The sequence below is a fragment of the Solanum stenotomum genome, chromosome 3 (genome assembly GCF_019186545.1).
Source record: "Solanum stenotomum isolate F172 chromosome 3, ASM1918654v1, whole genome shotgun sequence".
Taxonomy (NCBI): Eukaryota; Viridiplantae; Streptophyta; class Magnoliopsida; order Solanales; family Solanaceae; genus Solanum; species Solanum stenotomum.
The window spans coordinates 21,653,985-21,675,464 of record NC_064284.1 but is presented as its reverse complement, the minus strand read 5'-3'; the positions used below and the strand labels follow the sequence as shown (position 1 = coordinate 21,675,464).

Genomic DNA, 21,480 nt, shown 5'->3' with positions numbered 1-21,480 from the left:
AAGATTGGTAAAATATGTTGGGTTGGCTTACCTATTGGTTGGGAACATAGGTGCCATCACGACTTGTGATTTTGGGTCGTGACAATTTGGTATCAGGCCCTAGGTTCATCCGTCTCATGATTACAAGAGCAATGTCTAGTAGAGTCTTGTGGATTGGTATGGTGACGTCCATACCTATCTTTGAAAGGCTATATGACATTTAGGAAAATTTTGTTCTTTCTTCCTTATCGTGCACACTTTACCTTGTTGAAATTCTAATCTTGATATCTTATTCTCTCAGATGGTGAGGACTCGTACATCTGCAAATGGTGATCAGGAGCTTATTCCTGCACCTACTTCTAGGAGCACTATCCGAGGTAGAGGCAGAGGACGAGGTCAAGGTCGAGGTCAGGGTAGGGGTCGTATTGCAGCACCCATTGAAGAGCAAGTACCATTAGCTACCTATGGCCATTATAGGACAGTACCTCCTAATGCAAATGTTATTCATGGGGATGTGCAGGATCGTGTCGAGGGGGATGGACCAATTTAGGCTCCACCCAGTATTATTGCCACCCCTGTGGTTCAAGATACCTTGGCTCGTATGTTAGGACTTCTAGAGGGGATGGCTCAGGCGGGAACTTTGCCTGTCACATCTGATGCTTCACAGACCCGTGTTGGAGGTCAGACTTCAGATCTGATGGTTGCTCCAGATTCTCAGGCTCCCAGGACTCAGCCAGCTGCTGCTGTTGCTCCCCGTTTAGATAGTATGGAATTTCCAGGTATTGCATCACACTTGGCGAACAGGCCTTCCATGACCATTGATGAACAAATGAATCCTCCAACTTATACTGGTGACTTAACTGAGAATGCATATGAATTTATAGTTAGTTGTCATGAGAGGTTGCACAATCTTGGATTAGTGGAGTCTCATGGAGTTGACTACACAACGTTTCAGATGACTAGCTCTGCCAAGCAGTGGTGGAGGAATTATATTAGTAGTAGGCCAGCTGGATCCCCTCCACGACTCAGTTTACTCAGGTATTTCTAGCCAAGTTTGTTCCATGCAGTGAGAGGGAGCATAAGAGGGCCGAGTTTGAGGGTTTGCAACAAAATGGTATGTCAGTCGCAGAGCATGAGGGTAAATTCCATGTCTTGGCTAGGCGTGCTTCAATGATACTTCCCACAGAGCCTGATAGAGTGAGAAGGTTTGTTAAGGGGTTGATTATTCTGATTCGTTTGGGAGATTCTCAGGTTGCTACTTCTGGTGTTCCATTCCAAAATATGGTAGATGATGCTAAAGAGTTGGAGATGATTTGACGTGAGGGATTTGAGCAACGTGAGGGTAAGAGGACCCGCCATTTAGGTGATTGTGCTCATCCTAAGAGTCGAGGTTACTTAGGGAGATGTTATCACTCTCAGTCTAGCAAAATCATTTATGCTGTTATACCAGCATCTGAGGCTGGGTACGCTGGGCATAGTTCTTCCAGTTCGGTGCATACTTCACATGGTTCATTCTCTAGACCTATAGGCCGTGGGGGACATTCTGGTCATTCAGGTTCCTTTCATTAGCCTACGTCTTGTAAGGGTTGTTTTGAGTGTGGTGATATAAGACACTTTGTGAGAAATTGCCCTAGGACCAGACGTGGGGGTTTACGTTCTCAGGCTTCGACTTTCAGGGCTGCACAACCTCCAACTAGGGGAGGTGTACATAGTGGTAGAGGTGGTTTTTATTCAGGTAGAGGTGGTTCCCCTTCTGGTCGAGGTGGTGGTCGTGGAGATTTACAATCTGAAGGCGGTCGTTCTCACTGTTATGCTTTTTCGGGTAGGCCAGAGGCTGAGACTTCAGCTGTTATCACAGGTATTATTTCGGTTTGTCATCGACAAGCTATTGTATTATTTGATCCAGGCTCTACTTATTCTTATGTGTCCACATATTTTGCTTCGAGTCTGGATATAGTATGTGAGTCTCTTGATTTGCCGGTATATGTTTCTACTCCTGTCGGGGATTCTATAGTGGTAGATCGGGTGTATCGATTATGTATAGTTACCTTGATGGGATATGACACTCATGCAGATTTAAAGGTCTTAGATATGGTAGATTTTGATGTGATTCTTGGTATGGATTGGTTATCTCCTTATCACGCAATTTTAAATTGTCATGCCAAGACAGTTACATTAGCTATGCCTAGAATTCCTATAGTAGAATGGAGAGGTTCTCTTAGTCACCCTCCTGAAGGGGTGATATCATTTTTTAAGGTTTGTCACTTGGTAGAGAGAGGATGTTTGGCTTACTTGGTGCACATTCGAGATACTAGTGTTGAGACTCCTATGCTTGAGTCTATTCCGGTAGTGAGTGAATTTTCAGAGGTATTTCCGACAGACTTACTAGGACTTTCACCTGATCGTGATATTGATTTTTGTATTGACATAGAGCCAGACACTCAGCCTATTTCCATCCCTCCTTATCTTATGGCACCGGTTGAATTGAAAGAGTTGAAGGAACAGTTGCAGGATTTGTTGAGCAAGGGTTTTATTAGACCGAGTGTATCTCCTTGGGGTGCTCTAGTGTTATTTGTGAAGAAGAAAGATGGATCTATGAGTATGTGTATTGACTATCGACAGTTAAATAACGTAACCATCAGAAATAAGTACCCGATACCTTGTATTGATGATTTATTTGATCAGCTGCAGGGTGCTTCTGTTTTCTCCAAGATTGACTTGAGATCCGGCTACCATCAGTTGAAGGTTAGAGCGGAGGATATCCCTAAGACAGCTTTTCGAACACGTTATGGCCATTACAAAGTTTTGGTGATGTCTTTCGGATTGACCAATTCCCCAACAACTTTTATGGACTTGATGAACAGAGTGTTCAAACCGTACTTGGATTCCTTTGTTATTGTCTTTATAGATGATATATTGATCTACTCCCGTAGTACGGGGAACACGAGCATCATTTGAGGATTGTGCTTGGGATTCTGAAGGAGAAGAAACTCTATGCAAAGTTTTCAAAGTGTGAGTTTTGGCTTAGTTCGGTAGCATTCTTGGGACATGTAGTATCCAAGGAAGGTATTATGGTGAATCCTAAGAAGATTGAGGCGGTTCGATATTGGGTCAGACGTGCTTTGGTTACTGAGATTCGGAGTTTCTTAGGCCTTGCAAGTTAGTGGATGGTGTGCCACATGGGTACTTTCTAGCTTCTCGAGGACTGCGACAAGGGTTCCAAACCTAGCCTGTTGATTTTTGCTGAAGAAGTGCTAATGGTATCATTGAAAATGATAACATCTTACCATGCTTCGAGATCGTGCCCAACACTTTCCTACTTTATCTTTGATAACGATGTTCTAATATTATATAATAGCCATAAACGGAATCTTAAAAAGCAGAAAATCTTTTTGGAAAAAAGTAATCGGAGGTATTTCACGGGATAGCCTTTTTGACAAGTTCTTTTTAGTGAAAGCGGTTTGATTTTGACCGAACTATTCCCACCTAAACATGACGGTTTGTAGAGGGGTTCTAATCCATTGCATCCCCATTAACTAGATTGACCCAAAAAGAAGTGGTTTTCCAGTGGTTTGATGAATGTGAGGTGAGTTTTCAAAAACTCAAGACTTTATTGACTACTGCTCTGATTTTGACCCTACCCGTGGAGAGAGAGAATGTTGTTGTATATTGTGATGCTTCTCGAATCGGTGTTGGTTGCGTATTGATGCAGAAGGGGAAGGTGATAGCTTATGTTTCAAGGTAGTTGAAGGTTCATGAGAAGAATTATCCTATTCATGATTTGGAATTATTGGCTGTTGTGTTTGCATTGAAAATTTAGAGGCATTATCTTTATGGTGTGCATTGTAAGGTGTTCACGGATCATCGTAGTCTACAGTATATATTCAATCAGAGAGATCTCAATTTGAGGCAGCAGAGATGGTTGGAGTTGCTCAAAGACTACGACATGACTATTCTTTATCATTCAGGAAAGGCAAATGTGGTAGCAGATGCCTTGAGTCGAAGGGTGGTAAGTATGGGTAGTCTAGCCATGTTACAGGTTGGCGAGCATCCTTTAGCTAGGGATGTCCAATCCTTGGCCAATAGCTTTATGAGGCTTGATATTTCAGAATCTGGTAAGGTTTTGGCTTATATGGAGGCTAGGTAATCCTTGTTGGAGTATATTCAGACTCAACAGTTTAATGATGGTGATTTATGTAAGATTCGAGATAAGGTGTCAAAAGGAGAAGCCAAAGATGCAATTCTTGATAGTGAGGGTGTTTTGAGGATAAAAGGTCGTATATGTGTTCCTCAGACATGTGGTTTGACTAGACTCATCATGGAAGAGGCACATAGTTCGAGGTACTCTATTTATCCTGGAGCTAGAAAGATGTATCGTGTCTTGAAGCAACATTATTGTTGGTGTCGTATGAAGTGGGACATAGTAGATTTTGTATCTTAGTGTTTGTATTGTCAGCAAGTGAAGTATGAACACCAAAGTCTGGAGGTGTGACCCAGAGGATGCCCATACCTGAGAGGAAGTGGGAGCGCATTGCTATGGACTTTGTGGTAGGGCTGCCATGTACCTTGGGTAAGTTTGATGCTATATGGGTCTTCGTGGATCGACTGACTAAGTCTGCACACTTTGTACCAGTTCAGACTACCTATAATTCAGAGAAGTTAGCCAAGATCTATATTCGAGAGATAGTTCGCTTGTATGAGGTTCCCATTTCTATTATTTCAGATCGTGGAACCCAATTTACATCTCAGTTTTGGCGGTCTATGCAGAAGTAATTGGGCACTTGGGTGGATCTTAGTACAACTTTTCACCCTCAGACTGACGGTCAGTTTGAACGGACTATTCAGGTTCTTGAGGACTTGTTGCAGGCGTGTGTGATCGACTTTGGTGGTCACTGGGATCAGTTCTTGCCATTAGCGGAGTTTTCTTACAATAATAGTTACCATTCGAGCATTGAGATGGAACCATTTGAGGCTTTGTATGGTAGGAGATGTTGATCTCCACTTGGTTGGTTTGATACATTTGAGGTTAGACCGTGGGGTACAGATTTGCTGAGGGAGTCCTTGGAGAAGGTCAAGTTGATCCAAGATAAACTTCTCATCGCTTAGAGTAGGAAAAAGAGTTATGCAGATCGAAAGGTTCGTGATTTGGAGTTTATGGTTGGAGAGAGGGTTCTATTGAAGGTTTCACCCATGAAAGGTGTGATGAGATTTGGAAGGAAAGGAAAGTTGACCCCAATGTATATTGGCCCTTTCGAGATTGTGGAGCGTATTGGTGAGGTAGCGTATCAGTTGGCTTTGCCACCTGGTTTGTCGGGTGTTCATCCCGTATTTCATATTTCGATGTTGAAAAAGTATCATCAGGGTGGTGCTCATGTGATTCAATGGGATTCAGTGTTACCTGATCAGAATTTGACTTTTGAGTAGGAGTCGATAACCATTTTGGATAGGCAAATTCGAAAGTTGAGGTTGAAAGAGATTACTTTAGTAAAGGTTCAATGGAAGCATCGTCTAGTAGAGGAGGCTACATGGGAGACCGAGTCAGACATGAGAAGTAAATATCCTCAGCTTTTTGAGCGTTCAGGTGAGTTCTATTCTTTTACCATTCGAGGACGAACGTTTGTTTAAGTGGTAGGTGATGTAACGACCCGCTAGGTCATTTTAAAAACTAAGACTATTCTGATTCTTTTCAGAAAATTTAAAAGAGTATTTTAAACTGTTCGGTAACTATGAGTATCTAGTTGATGAATTTTTGTTAAATGAGTATTATAGTTGAATAGTTAGTGGGTCACATCCATAATTAATAGTTACCACTTGTCCATGTATTGAATTAAGTTAGAGGGATTAAATGGGTATTGTATCATAACTTGAGAAAAAAAATATAAACGAGCACCGACGGCGTGGGCAGAAGAGTTGCTCATGAATCGTGTATTTTAGGTGAAACTTTCAACCAAATTGTGTTATTGAATTTTTATAATAAAGATATATTATGTTTTTCTTAAGATTTAGTGGGATAGTATGGTGCAAAAGTGGTAGGGATAGATGTTAGTTAATTGGATTATAGTGGTAGAAGATAATTCTGTTTGTCTTCTTCGTGTTTGGGACCTGTTGTTCATTGCTAATTTTAGTAGTATAATTGATGTAATTAATGAGGTTCAGGGAAAACGTTTGGGGGTCATATTGAGGTGCATTAATGAAGGGCGAAACCCTTTTGTTTCTGAGGGTCGCCACTGGTTTTGTAACCAGTGGTTCAATTCAATTGTTATTAATTATTTGTCATATTGTAAATCTAGTTTTAATATAGTGAGATATGTAATAAATTATTAAATGTACATTATATGATTAGCATTGAATTTGAGATACTTGGAGGGATTGAGGCTTAACACTAGGCTTGAAATTTAGCTACTATGATTCTTGGCATATTATAATTTAATAGCATTATTAGTAATTTATCTTAATTATAGACTAAATAAGGATGGCGTGATAAGAATTAATGGGTCAAAGTCTGTGATGGTTAATTATTAGTATTATATTGTTAGCAATTAGATTGGTATTAGAAAATAAAAGATGGTTCCAAATTGGAAAATTGAAATACTGCAACGTTGTGCCTTTTCTGGAATTATTAGGATAAAGGGGAAATCTTTAGGTAATAATTAGGATCCTTATTAATGACTATATTGGAAGGAAACTAGAATGTTTAGATGTTAGGTGTATTATATTATATCAATATTAGTAGATTAAGATATTTGGAGAGATCAAGACTTAACCCTACGCTTGAGATTTAAGAAAATGATTATAAATTTAGATGAGTATTTGGGGATATAGATTAACATATAGCAATATGGGTGTATACTGACTCATTCACTTACAAAATATTGCATAATTGGTAGATTGGGAACGTTCTGAAGCTTTGCGAAAAGGGAAGGATAAATCTTGAGGGTTCGTGGCACGTGTTCGGCATTCAAGGTATGTTAAGACTTTTAGACTTCGTTGGAGGACGTTTTTCTAATTTTAAAGATTAAAAAATGGAATAGACAATAGGTAAGAGCGAAAGATAGGGGTCTCGTACCAATAATGTGACGGGCATTGGTACGAGTACCGACGCTATAAATGGAAAATTTATTACTATAGAATGCGGATTTTAATCCGAGAATGCCAAAGCATATGAACATTAGCTGATATATTATTGACAGATTATTTGGTGTGATTGTGTTCTTATTTGAACCCGTATACTTGTGATGGTTGAGGTGGTTATGTATCATGCTGATATTTGATTGTTTGAGATGCATCATCATCCCTTTTATTTGAGATTATTTGGTGTGATTGTGTTCTTATTTGAACCCGTATACTTGTGATGGTTGAGGTGGTTATGTATCATGCTGATATTTGATTGTTTGAGATGCATCATCATCCCTTTTATTTGAGATTATACTGTGCACATGCATTGACATGAGATTGAGTATAAGTTGGGCACGTGGAGATCGTCCGTGCTGGGGATGGTGAGATGTTAAGATTATATTTTGGTTACGTGGAGACTGTCCGTGCGGAAATTGTTTGATTTTATGATAGTACTTTGAGATTGTCAGCACAGACACGTGGAGATCGTCCGTGTTGGTATATGGACCTCGCGAGTCCCCCATGGGTCATGAACTCTCGATGTATTTTTGAGGAGTATCATGTATATACGGTTGAGAGAGTACTTGGCATTCTGAGGCATATCATTTCATGGTGTCATATTGCACTGCATCTCATTACATCATTTATTATTGTTGATTACGTGCTTTATTGGTGGTTGTACAGTATGTCAAGTTTGATTATCCTTATTTTGATGAAACTCGGCTGGTAAGTGTTCTGTAGACTTGTATAAGTAAAAGACTTATTTTTTTTATTATTTAAACTCCTGTCACTACTTCTTCGTTGGCGGTCTATGAGATACACTGCGTACACGTGGTTTCGTACTCATACTACACTTGTTGCACTCTTTTGTGGTGCAAATTCGATTCGGAATACGAGCACATCTCGTGGAGCTTTTTGAGTTCGAGCTTGGAGTATCTTGGAGTTGTGGTGAGCTGCTTGGCTGTTCCGTGGCCCACACCTCCCTCTACCTTTTATTTATTCTGTTATTTTAGTATTCAGACATAATATCTCTTATGTTTGGATTTGTCATTTAATTTCAGACTTGCATCATATTTAGAGGCTCTTGTACTTATGACACCAATTGTTGGGTGGTATTCTAGTTTTTCGGATGTCGTATTTATTAAGAACTTAGTGTCAGAGATTTTTACTCGTTGTTTACCTTTCTACCTCATTAGTTAGTTAAGATTGGTAAAATATGTTGGTTTGGCTTACCTATTGGTTGGGAACATAGGTGCCATCATGACGGGTTGTGACACTTATGAGCTACATTCTCCAACTATTTCAAAGATGATGCTCAAAAGTGGCATATAACATGGTTTTAAATAAAATGTCCCTTCTATGCATATTTTAAGGATTTTTTTATGCATGACTTCCATACTTAGTACATTTTGTGCTAACCCCATCTTTCTACATTTTCTATAAGTGTAGGCTTTCGAGATATTGGATGCCATCCTCGTGGCTAGGACCTTAGTAGATCAAGAAGAAGAAGATTTGTGAATCCTCATAGTATTCGAGGGCTGACCATATGTCATTTACGTCTTTCTTTTATGTTTTAGACTTTTTTAAGGGCCGTGCCACTAAGATTGTATTCAAGAGTTTTAATTCAAATGTTATAGATGGTTTGAGACATAGTGTCATAGACTCTCTCTTATTATTTGAAAGACTTCGATTGTAAAGAAAGTTTTAAATTTTCCACATTTTCCCCTATGTTATTATGTCATGATATGCTAAGTGCTTGTATGAAACCCCTTCGGGGTCAAGTAAGCCGTGTTACGTCTAGGGGGTATCCCTGGATCGTGACAGTGAACAAGGAATAATCAAAGTGACTTTGAGTGAAGCTAGAGTCAAGTAATGCCTCAGTAAGCTTCAAGTTCCATTGCCTTGAGGCTTGTTTGAGTCCATAGAGGGATTTTTGCAACCTGCATACTGTATTCTCCCCCTGGCTGGGAATTCCCTGTGGGACTTGCATATACATCTCTTCTATCAAATCTCCTTGCAAGAAGGCATTGTATACCTCCATTTGGTGATGGCACCAATAATGAGAAGCTGCAAGGGCAAGAACAACCCTCACTGTAACATTTTCACCACAGGGGAAAAGGTCTGTTGATAGTTTATTCCCTCTTGCTTATTATAACCTTTAGCTACTAGTCTGGCTTTATATCTATCAACATCACCATTGTCCTTGTACTTGATTTTGTATACCCATTTGCATCCAATAGCCACCTTATGTGGTGGTAAATCAGTTAAAGACCAAGTGTTGTTATCTTGGAGAGCCTAAAGCTCCTGATTCATAGCTAGAATCCATTTAGGATCTAGAACAGCCTCAACATAACTTTGAGGCTCTTTTAAGGAAGTAAGCTTGGTTAGAAAAGCTTGATATTTACCAGATAAGCCTGAAGTTGACATGTAGTTGGACATAGGATATTGACAGGAGTTAGAGGAGCTTGTGTGAGGCTTATAGCTGCAAATATATTCATGCATCCATGAAGGCTGAGCTTTTGGTCTGGTAGATCTTCTAACTTCCTCAACAACTGCAGGGACAAGAGATGGTACTGAACCAGGAGAAGTTACATCAGCCACCACATCAGTGGATCCATCAATGTCAACATGTTGAGGAGTCATAGGTGCTGGATTATATACAACAACAGAAATGGAGGCTAAATCAATGGTCATAACACCATTTGGAAACAAGGTCAACTTGCCAGTTTGCAAGAGTTGAAATGGAAAGATTGATTCCCTAAATTGTACATCCCTTCTAACAAAAAAACTGTTAGTCAACAAGTTATATAACCTATATCCCTTCTGAGTGGCTGAGTATCCCATGAGAATTGCCCCCATAGACTTAGGTTCAAACTTGTCTCCTTTTGTGATGGTTGCAAAACATAAACATCCAATAGTTCTCATGTGTTGTAGAGAAGGACTTCTACCATACAGTAATTCAAAAGATGATTTGCCATTCAGAACAAACAAGGGCAATCTATTGATGATGTAAACATCATTTTGGACACACTCACCCCTAAATTTGAGAGGTAAATGACCTTGAAGTCTTATTGCTCTAGCAACCTCTAAAATATGTTTGTGTTTTCTCTTAACTAAGTCATTTTGTTGAGGTGTATGTACACATGAACTCTGATGGATCATCCCATAAGATTGAAACTAAGCTGTAACACCCCGTATTCGAAACGGACCAAAAATGCAAATTTTGAGAAGTTGCAGGTGCAACTTACGATCACCATCCACGGACCGTAGGTCAGACCACTGCCGTGCTGGTGGTCCGTGGTTCACCATTGCAACCCCTCCCCAAACCAGCTCAGAAAATTGGCTAAGTCCGACTCACGGACAGACCCACGGTCCGTAGGTCTGACCGTAGACGAGGGTCAGCAGCCAGTTAGCTGAAAATTCTGATGGGTCAACTTCAGATGGTCATAACTCTTATCACAGAATGAATTATATGTCCCATGACCTATGGTTAGATATATAATTGAATTAGCTTTCCAACGCCACCGAGTTTGCTAAATTCTGACCTCCGAATAAAACGTTATGCCCGTTTTAGTGAAGCCCTGTCAGGCAGACTCGACCTACTAACCCAATCGACGGACCGTCGATTGATTGAGGGACCGTAGGTCCATTCCGTCAGTCACTCCGACAGCAGTTAATTCAAGGGTCTTTTGGTCTTTTCCTATTTCATTTAACCCCTAAGATACATCGTTTAGACCCTAAATCATGAGGTTTTAATCAATTTAAGCCTAGAAACATAACTAGAACTTACCTTAGTCAAAATCATTAATCAAACTTAGAAAATTAGAAGCAAGAGAGGAGAAAAAGGTCAAGAACCCTAGTTCAAGAATGCAGCGAGGTTTCTTCAGTTCCATCCCCGAAATCGAAAGATTTCTCCGTGGAATTCGTCACTAGGTATGTGGGATTTCACTAGTGGGTTCCTTTCGCCCATTAGGTCCCTAGAATTCAGTCAGATTCTTGATTCCATGATTATGAACAGACTTAGGGTTTCTAGAATTTGAACAGATCATCATGAATTAGTTATTTAAATGTTCCAAATCAGATTATCATGTTATTGCTAGTTTATCGCATGAATTTCAGAACCCTAGCTATGTATTTCTTTAGTTCTTGAATTACACATGCTAGGTCAGATATTTCAGTATTCAGTTATACATGCCTCAGTTTATGAATGCATCATTATCAGATTAATTGTTGCATTCTCAGTTTGCATGTTCAGTTCGAGCTATCCAGTAACTTACAGAAATTCAGTCATAATGTATTAATTACTTAATTCATTGGGAGTAGCATAATACCGAGTTGGACTAGGGTTCAGCGTACCCATATAGTCCCAGAACTACGAGCCACGTAGGTGTAAGTCCCCTCTGTGGGCAACATCAGTTTAGTGATCACGCTAGTATGCCTCTATACCTCTGGCAGGGTATAGTGGGTCCTCTCGATGGGGCGTATACATCAGACTCCACATTTAGCTCATGTGGTTTTATGTCGGTTATTAGTAGCTCCCACAGTTCAGTCAGACTCTATTGCATTATTTCAGTACAATCAGTATTCAGTCCCAACATGTTATAAATTTGGTTAGTGCATTCAATTAGCTCAGTATTCAGTATTTTCAGTATCTATATCATGTTCAGATTATTTCATTGCTTTATTGCTTTGTTCAGTTATATGTTATTTCAGCTTTACTCTATCTTGCATGCTCAGTACCCTTCAAGTACTGATGCATACGTGCGTTACATCTTCTCGTGATGTAGGTTCAGGTTCTCAGTATCCAGATCACGCTTAGATCGGTTCCCGATTTCCAGTTCAGCAACATCAGTGGTGAGTCCTCATTCTTTGAGGACTAGTGACATGTTTATCTTTATCGCTTTTAGTCTTTAGTTTCAGTTTTGCTAGATCTAATTGGGGCATGTCCCAACATTTCTAGTCAGTTTAGAGGCTTAATTCAGACATAGTTAGATTCAACTTAGTGTTTTGAGTTTGATATTTCTTTTGTATTAAACTCTCAGATTTGATATATTCAGTTATAGTATATGGGTATTCCCCATCTTTTCAGATTTATTTATGATTTAACTTCCGCATCAGTTTATTATCTTTAGTATGTTCATGATCATGCCAACAGGGTTAGCTTGGGGTCACTTGTGATCCTAGGTCCCATGTCCGCATCTCGGGGGTAGCTCGGGACGTGACATAAGCATTACATTCTAAGTTAAAAAAACTCTGTACCATTATCACTTCTAAAAACTTTGACAGTTGCACCAAACTGAGTTTTTATTAATGCAAAAAACTGTTTCAAGATCACAATTACATCACTCTTCAACTTCAACAGAAAAATCCAAGTTATTCTAATATGATCATCAACCAAAGTAAGAAAATATCTACTCCCATCATGATTACACACTCTATAAGGTCCCCATACATCAACATGTATAATTTCTAATGGTGTAGTAAGTCTATTATTCCAGTAGGAAAAGGCAATCTCCCTTGTCTAGCTAATGGACAAATGGTACAATCCTTTATTCTACTACTACTACTTGAATTAAACTTCCTGTTTGGTATCTTCCATAATACTTTGTTAGGAGCATGACCCAGCCTTTGGTGCTAGATTGCTAAGTCTACATGTGCATCAACATTTTTGGACTGTACAGTTGCCACCATAATTTTTTGAAAATCCTTCAGCTGCAACTGCATCCTGTACAATCCATCAACAACTCTACCAATCCCCTTCACCTTTACACTGTGAAGGTCCTACATGATGCACAAATCAGGATAAAAACTGATAAAACACCTTAAATCCCTGTTTAGTTGTGAGACTGAGAGAAGATTATACTAAAACTTTGGTATGTACAAGAAATTAATAACCTTACTCCCATCTTCCAATCATAGGAACCAATACATGATACTTCAATGACATTACCATCTGGCAGGTAAACTTTTCTTGGACATCTTTCATCTAACCTTCTAATGTCACTAAGCAGTTTTTTTGTTGTAACTCATGTGATTAGTTGCTCCGGAGTCTACTATCCATTTAGCATAATCAATGTTATGTTTGGCAAGGAAGGAATGAAGTATACCTGTCACATTTTTCTCATATGTCACATTGTCCTTGTTGATCAGCTTCATTAGTTGTTCATACTGATCTTGAGTAAACATGATGCCTACTTTTTGACCTGTTTCATTTACATTTCCCATACCTGAATGAAGTTCCTTTTCACGTGTTTGTTGTTCTTCATACTTCACTGCTGTTGAGTCCTCCTAATCCATTTTGATTGCCTGAGTTGTAGCCTCCCATTCTTCTCTTTCCTCTAGTATCTGAGGGGTATCCATTAACCTTCCATCATCTTTCTATTGTATGACCTCTTATTCCACAATGATCACAATAGAAATTATTTTTCCTCCTTGCCTTGAAATTATTCTCAGCATCCTTATAACTTCCTCCAGGATTTCTAGTTATTTTGTTCGTGTTGCTAAACAAAGTTGTTCCATCCATAGATTCACCTACATGCATTGCCTTTCCTAGTGATCTACGACTCTCTTCAGATATCACCATTGAGTAAGCCTTGTTCAAGCTTGGAATCGGAGTTCTCATCATGATTTGACTTCGACATTGCACATATGAATCATTCAATCCCATTAGGATCTGTAAAAGTCTCTGGTACTCGTAATGCTCAACATATTTTTTCGATTCTGCACATTCACACCCAGGGCATGGCATAAGGGCATCAAATTCCTCCCACAACTCCTTCATCTTTGAAAAATAGCACGAAATAGAAGATGTGCCTTGAGTCAAATGGTTTATCTCTGTGTGCAAATGGAAAACTCTAGATCCATCAACCTTATCCAATCTCTCTTTCAGATCTATCCAAACCTTGTGTGCACTTGAAGCATACATGATTCCAATCAACAATTCCTTGCTCACATCATTCATTATCCATGATAACACAATTGCGTTGCATTTTTCCCAAAGTTCATGCAAAGATTCGTCAAATTTATCCTTTGTGTGTCTTCCATCCACAAATCCTAACTTGTTCTTTCCTACTAATCCAATTTTCATTGATCTACTCCAAAACGCATAGTTCTCTGGACCAATTAGGGAGAAAGAAATTAGATTGTTACTTGGAGTATCACAAGCCTGCAAATACAATGGATGATAGTGATCTATAGTCACTGATGCATTCGCGTTGCTTCCAGTAACAACAACAATTCCTTCAGTTTCCATTGTTACTCTTGAAACTTCTGAAACTTAAGAGCTCTATTTTCAACAATGATGGATAACAAGAAAAAACTCCTAATCACACTCTATTCACGATCTGTCCAACTCTGATACCATGATGAAATTCATGTGTATACAGAAGTTTCCATTAATGGAGGAAACTCATATCTAACCTAACTCAGATGAGGAGAGAGTTAGTTAAGCTAAGAGAACAAGAATGTGAAATGAAAATTTTTATTCAATCGTAATGAGTATATGAAGCTTTTAGCTACATTTATATATAGAATGAAATCATCTAACTAATCTAGCTGAGCTGTACATTTGTCTAACCAACTAATCTGTATTAGTTACACCTCACTAACTATACTAACAACAATCAACTTAACTAACTAATTTGTGCCATGTCACTGATCCAAGCGAAACCTCCATGTCATCAATCCATGTGCTATCTCTTGTTAACTCAACAAGGTCGCTCACAAGCAGATACTAATTGTAATAAAAGCTAGGTAGATATCAATCACATGCTGCTCAACAAGTGAAACCAGTAGGAGGATTCTTTCCACAACTGTTGAGAACGAGGCTTAGAGAGAGTGGCATTATTCAAATTTATTCCCAGCACATTTGTTCTTGTGGAGCTTTGAACTCTATTCTTGTTCGGAGTTTGTTGAGTTATACATTGTGATTAGGCTGTTAAAGAGAGAAAGGATGCAACAAGCTGAAATATCAATTCAAAGACTTGAATATTCACACCCTAGTTTTATGCACCAACTTCTAAAAAGTTTCAGTCGATATTTGGTAGAGACTTGGTAAACAAACGAACCGTGCATATTATTACTTGAGCAAATTTGTTCCACTTTATGATATCTCCATTCTCTTCGAGATATGCATGTTGCATTATATTCATATAAGATCGTGGATATTTATTGACATCAGCCACTCACATTTTTGACTTGTTTCATGAATAACTATTATCTTAATATGATTTGATAGTAGTCATGATAAATAATTTTGTAGATCATATCCCTAAGATATGATAGCACCCCCACAAACATGTACACCATGTTTGGATCATTGTTACTCATTGTATTGTTATCATATATACAAGGTATGTTTTGATTGTTACTTAAAATGTATTGTATTGTATTGTTAAATTTTGTTGTTACTTAACAATGAAAACCCCCTATTTTATGGAACAACCGATTTGGTGTGTTCCTATTGTTACTTATTTTCTTTTTCTAATTATATCTTTACTTAATATTTCATAATACTATTTTACCCTTTACCCTATAATATTTAATCCCGGTCAAACTTCCCACCCTAGAATAATTAAGAGGATATTTTGGTAAATTTATAAATTACAATACAGTACGATACAGTTAAACCAAACAATAAGAATGTTATTAAACAACATCAAACAATACATTCTAGACAAACACTATATCTTCCATACTGTACAATACAATACAATACATTATGAAAGAGTGATATTCTCTTTGAAATCAAACTTTGAGTGAGTCAAATCAATATTTTGCGTATAAGCTTAACCAACAAAAACGGAACTAGAATTATTAGATTAGAATAAAATAAATATATATATATATATCGATAGTCCCTTTAAGATACTCCAATATGTGTTAGATTCTATTTCTAATGCCTCCTGATGCGAGCAATACAATACCTTGTTAATCAAATAACTGAAAACGTTATAGGTCAAACCTTGTAATATTAGCAAGATAAAAATAGTGTACTGAGGGGTCGTTTGGTTACCGGTTAGAGTTATATAGGTATTAGTTATGTATGTATTATTTATGCATGTATTAGTTATGTGAGTATTAGTTATGCAAGTATTGGTAATGTGGGTATTACTTATGCAAGTATTGATTATGTGGGTATTAATTATACAAATATTAGTTATGTAGGTATTATTTATGTAGGATTTAGTTATGTAGAAATTATAATACATAAATTATTACTTATTGATTATTTAATTTATCGTAAATTAAAATACTTTTTTGTTTAAAAAAAAATCGAAATTATAAAACCATGCTTATAAACAAGTAGTATCCAAAATAAAATGCAACAGTCCCCACCGGGGGGGGGGGGGTAAAAATGACGAAACTTAAATCACCACAAACTATAAACTGTGATGCATATAAATAATAGGGATAAAGGTCTGAAAAATACCCCAACTTTGGTCGGATTTGCTATTGCGATACTAAACTTTCATAAGGACCTATTACCTCCCTAGACTATTTAATACCGTATTTTTTACCCCCTGAACTATTTAATAGTGTACTTTAAAGGTATATATGTGCCCACGTGGACACATTACTATTTATAATTTTGCATTATTTTTTATGTCTACGTGGGCAAATATATATATTTAAAATACGGAGCATAACTTATTCTTCACACAAAATTGAACTCTCGTTAGGGAAATTATACATAAATGATTAAATAATGACATGAATGAAAACTCCCACTTTCAGAATGCTTAGAAGGATAGTTGATAATGATATATATAATGTCACGATCCAAACCGTCGTGATTGGCACCCACACTAACCCTTCGGTGGGAGAACCACTACCACAACTCGACTAAGCAACTTAAAGAAACTAAACCATTTAAAGATACAGAAGCAGATTTAAATGGTGAATTAAGCAAGAAGTTCCCACAAACTTCAAAGGTTTAACAAAACGACCCACATAAATCTCGCGGAAATTCAACCCCTAGACCTGAAAGTCATTGTACCAAAACTTTACTAATCAACAAGTCTAAGAAAAAGAGGGTGCAACCCCGAAAAATAAACATAAGTAAAAGTCTGAATATATATAGTCTGAGTCCGAAAAGAATGGACTAAACTAATAATGGATCCATGGCAGCCTGAAAGAACTAACTCACCCTCGAATTCGGTATCGGTCAATGTTCTCCTAGCTGAGGTCTGTCAGTAGCCGCTTGAAGATGTCATGTACTCAACAAGGAAAGAGCAAGTGCATTATCAGTACACGAAACAACGATGTACTAGTAGGATCACGCGGCTACTCCTGTAAGCGAAATATAAGCAAGTAATTACAACACAATTAACACACATATATAGGATGCATAATTCAATTATCATTTTAGGAGCAATGTGCAATTCCATAGTATCAATAACAAGTAGATATAACAGTTACAATGGTCCTCTCATGGAACCCACACCCAAACTGTTAGTGCGTCGGAACGTGACACCCGATCCAATATATATATGTGTCGGAACGTGACACCTGGTTCAATATATGTGTCGAAACGTGACACCCGATCCAGTCAGCACAACCACAGTCACAATCACACCCATAATGAAAGTGCACATAGTCACATAGTCAAGTAACATGTTCATGACATGTAATTGTTCATAATTAGTCATCTCATTAGATTCAATTCATGTTTCCCTATTCACATACATGCATGCAAACAATGGAGCAATTAACAGGCATATATAACACAACGGGAAGTCGAACCATCACATACCTCGAAACCAAGCCTGGACACTCCTAAGACATTTGGGCCTTCCCTTTTCGGAGTCTTTCAGCTTGTTCTTGGTCTAAAACAATTAATTAACGCAAAGATCAATAAACAAGGCTTAATTTACCCGGATTATAACAAAATATCAACCCAAGGCCAAACCCATGATCCTAATGCTCAACTAGGGCTTTTCCCACCATTAGCGTTAGGCCAAAACCCTCTTCCAACGATAATTCACAAGGATTCTAAGTTCTAAGAATTGAAATACAAATTAGGGGAGTAATTAACTTACCTTTGGCGCGAGAATTCCTGGAAATTTGATGAGAAACTTCCCTAGGTCACCCCTTAGCTCTTAAGAACGAGATTTTGTAGAAAATAACATTTTTGGGGTTTTTTTCCGATTTAAGTCGCGATTGGCCCTCCACTGTGGGTCCCACCCCGCCAAAGCGTCCCCGCCCTGGCATAATTAATCCCGTCCCAGCGGCTTGCACAGAGACAAAAACTCGGAATTTGAGTTCCAAGCTCCCATTTCGCAACACACCTTCAAATCTTGATGTTCTAAAACTACCCTTTCACGCCAAGATTAGTTTTGGAAATTCTACTCACCCGAATTCAATTTCGTAAAGCCATACATGCTCCTTAACGTCTTGGGCGCTATACACTCATGTGATCAAACTCATAATTAATTTACCCATCCATTATCGAATTTCCCTACACCTCACCTGACTCAGATTTCATCCAAGTCTGGCTTAGGCGAGAAATTTCCAAGTTACTACTCAAAAATTTTTTGGCCCAAATTCCTTTCCCATTGGCTTTTCCATAACGACGGAAACATGTCGTTAAATAAAATTTAAATTTTATGATGGTCAATGATCTCAAATTGAAGAAAAAAGAGAACGTAAAGGTTTGTATGACTTTTTGTTAGAAATTATTAAGTTACGTACCAAAAATCAACACCTCATATATCCTAAAGGTCTCTAGATAATGATAGATTAACTTATATTAGTGTTAGTTATCTCTCTCTCTCTTTGTTAATATGGATCCATTTTCGATGGCTTAGTATGAAAGAAAATAAATATATTCACGAAAAAATGTTTTTTTTTTTTTTAAATAAGTGAATTTCTTACTTATTTTTTAATATTTATAAAGAAAGTAAAAGATTATTATTCCAAAAGCATTTATATATTATCTAGCAAAACATTATGCAAGTGGGTAAAAATGGAGAGTGGGGTTTCAGGGGTGGCGGTCTGGCGAAAGGTGGGATGGTCAAAGAGTGAGGATTGGATGGGTTAGGTGGGTGGAGATCAGGAGACAATAAACTTGGAACATCACTTATGCAACTTATTTTCTCTACTTTTATTAGGAAAATCATTTTCCTTATTTTTAATGAGCTTATTTTACAAAACATAAAAAATATTTTATTCCGTACCAAACACACCTAGTATTTAAAGGTACCGGAGTATTTTGTATAACGATGAGTTTTTCATCCTTCATGTAACTCAAGTTGAATAAGACAAAAATTCAATTTATCGGCTATATTTTTACTTTGCTCTAATCAATACATTAGGAGCGTACTAGCTTAACCCCAACATAATGGTAGCTTAATAAATAAAAAACGGAAGTCCACTTTAGCGATTATAGTTTTTAATCTGCAAGGCGAAGTTCCTAGGGCTAGTTTTTTTTATTAACAAATAAAAATAGAAACCTTCAAAGAGAAGAGTACAAGCAAAGGGGGCTAAACCTTATCTTAGTGATCCTATTGCGATAATAAACCTCTACTACTTAACAAGCATGAAGCAAATAAAAGCTAAAGAAAACTAGGTATTCTATTATCATAATAAAGTTTATAGTATTCTCTATATTAATGATATTACAAATGAAGATACTTAAGTAATGCATGAATATAAAAGTCAAGAATAAGATTGAGTTATCAGCCTCACACTTCAATTTATATATGTATGAACTAAAAAAAAATGTTTACCCGTCCAAAGTAACCTGAAGTATTTTCTTCTTGTCTTCTTCTTCAAATATGTGCTACAACACTTGATAATTCATCAATTCTTCGTACATTTATTGGATCTTGTTAAAGTTATTGACAATGTCATATCATTTTGCTTTACTAGTCGCATTGACAGGTGCCTTGGAACAAATTCATCAGTCACCTTACCATCCCAACTATGCTGTCTTTCATGTGTCTTCTTTTTTATTTTGTTGCTTCTACTTCTTTGTTTCTTAGATGAGAGATCCCCTTCTTTGGCCACCTTATCAAAGCATATGTCTAATATCTCTTCCTCATCATCCCCAACGGACATGTCATTTCCCAAGTCAGTATCATAAGCGACTTAAGATTTTTACTAAGGGAGTTAAAAAATAAATTAAAACATAGTGTTTACGGTTTAGAGTGTGTATGTGGAACCTAAAAATAAGGTTTGAATCCCCTAAACCACTACATCAATATATATCTAATCTTATAAAGTTTTATTTAAAGGATTCAATATATATATATATCTTAGAGAAAAAATTTAAACTCATTTAATCAACATCACTTAAAGTTTATTAAAAAGAAGGGCAAACTACATAAATCTCTTTAGTTTAGATCCTAATTATTAGGATTCACGATAGTTTAGAATATTACTTTCTATACCATATTCAGCTTTTGGATACATGTATTATTACTCGTCAGATACATGTATCCGTCAATTTTAAAAGTCGAAATATACGATTTATTAGTTTGAATTAAAGTGGTGTAACTTATTTCCTTAATTAAAGGAGTAATTGATGAATAATTAAGAATTTAAACGGATTTACAACATCATTTCCGTATCAATTTTAACAATATTTTCCTAAAATAACAAAATCATAAAATCATAATAATTCTCTAATTGTAAACTTCATCTTCTTTGCAACATCTTTTTAAGATTAATGATCTTAGATTTATGATTAATGATTTTGTTGGCACGTATCTTAATGTTGTTATCATGTATCTCAAAAACATATATAATGTATATCTTCGTAATAGTAATGAAATTAGATGTAAGAGTAATGATGTTATTATGTAACTTTAACGAATAATGTAGATCGATATTGTTGCACGTGATGTGTATCTCGAACAAATAATGTGTATCTCAAACAAATAATATGTATCGCTTGTTGCACTTGATGTGTATCTGGATGTAATGGTGTATCTGTTATATTAAATAAAGCTTGACGTAATTCTTCCATTTTGATTGGGTCGTTCCTATACTTAGATCTATTCTCGACTTGAATGTTGGCGGATGAAGAGTCAGACCCTGCAATGACAAATTCATAAATGAAAAACAAACAAATAAAATGTGTTTGATTTGGTATATTATTATTAATGTGTTGTACCTTTAACAAGAATCATCAGATTTTGTGAATGGTCAGCGACTCAGTGCCATTAAAGTAGTTTGAGAAACAACAAAATCAAGCAATGTAAACACTAATTTGTAATTTTTTTTTATATTGAACCTTACACCTTTAACAAAAATCATCCGATTTTGTGAATGATCAGCCATTAAAGTAGTTTGAGAAACAACAAAATCAAACAGTGTAAAACCTAATTTGTAAAACTTTTTAAATTGAACTTACAACAATATGAACTCTATCTCATATAGATGAAG

At 37.0% G+C, this 21,480-nt stretch overlaps 1 protein-coding gene and 2 pseudogenes across 1 annotated transcript; 2 read left to right on the top strand and 1 right to left on the bottom strand.

Annotated features, from left to right (window-relative positions):
- Positions 1 to 280: 280 nt before the first annotated feature.
- Positions 281 to 1,027, top strand: LOC125858772 (uncharacterized; annotated as a pseudogene).
- A 68-nt stretch (positions 1,028 to 1,095) lies between these two features.
- LOC125858771 (uncharacterized) lies at positions 1,096 to 4,974 on the top strand (annotated as a pseudogene).
- A 7,752-nt stretch (positions 4,975 to 12,726) lies between these two features.
- On the bottom strand, positions 12,727 to 14,344 carry LOC125858770 (uncharacterized). Its single transcript, XM_049538577.1, has 2 exons — positions 13,529 to 14,344; positions 12,727 to 12,873 (listed from the first exon to the last, which is right to left on the bottom strand). Exons 1-2 carry the CDS (start codon positions 14,342 to 14,344, stop codon positions 12,727 to 12,729), a joined length of 963 nt encoding a protein of 320 aa, XP_049394534.1.
- Between the last annotated feature and the right edge of the window lie 7,136 nt (positions 14,345 to 21,480).

What these genes read in the sequence shown, in the direction of transcription:
- LOC125858770 (XM_049538577.1), bottom strand. Translation starts at nt 14,344, where the DNA reads ATGGAAACTGAAGGAATTGTTGTTGTTACTGGAAGCAACGCGAATGCA. An exon ending in ATGCTGAGAATAATTTCAAG is followed by an intron (nt 12,874 to 13,528) that starts GCAAGGAGGAAA and finishes TGCATCATGTAG; the next exon opens with GACCTTCACAGTGTAAAGGT.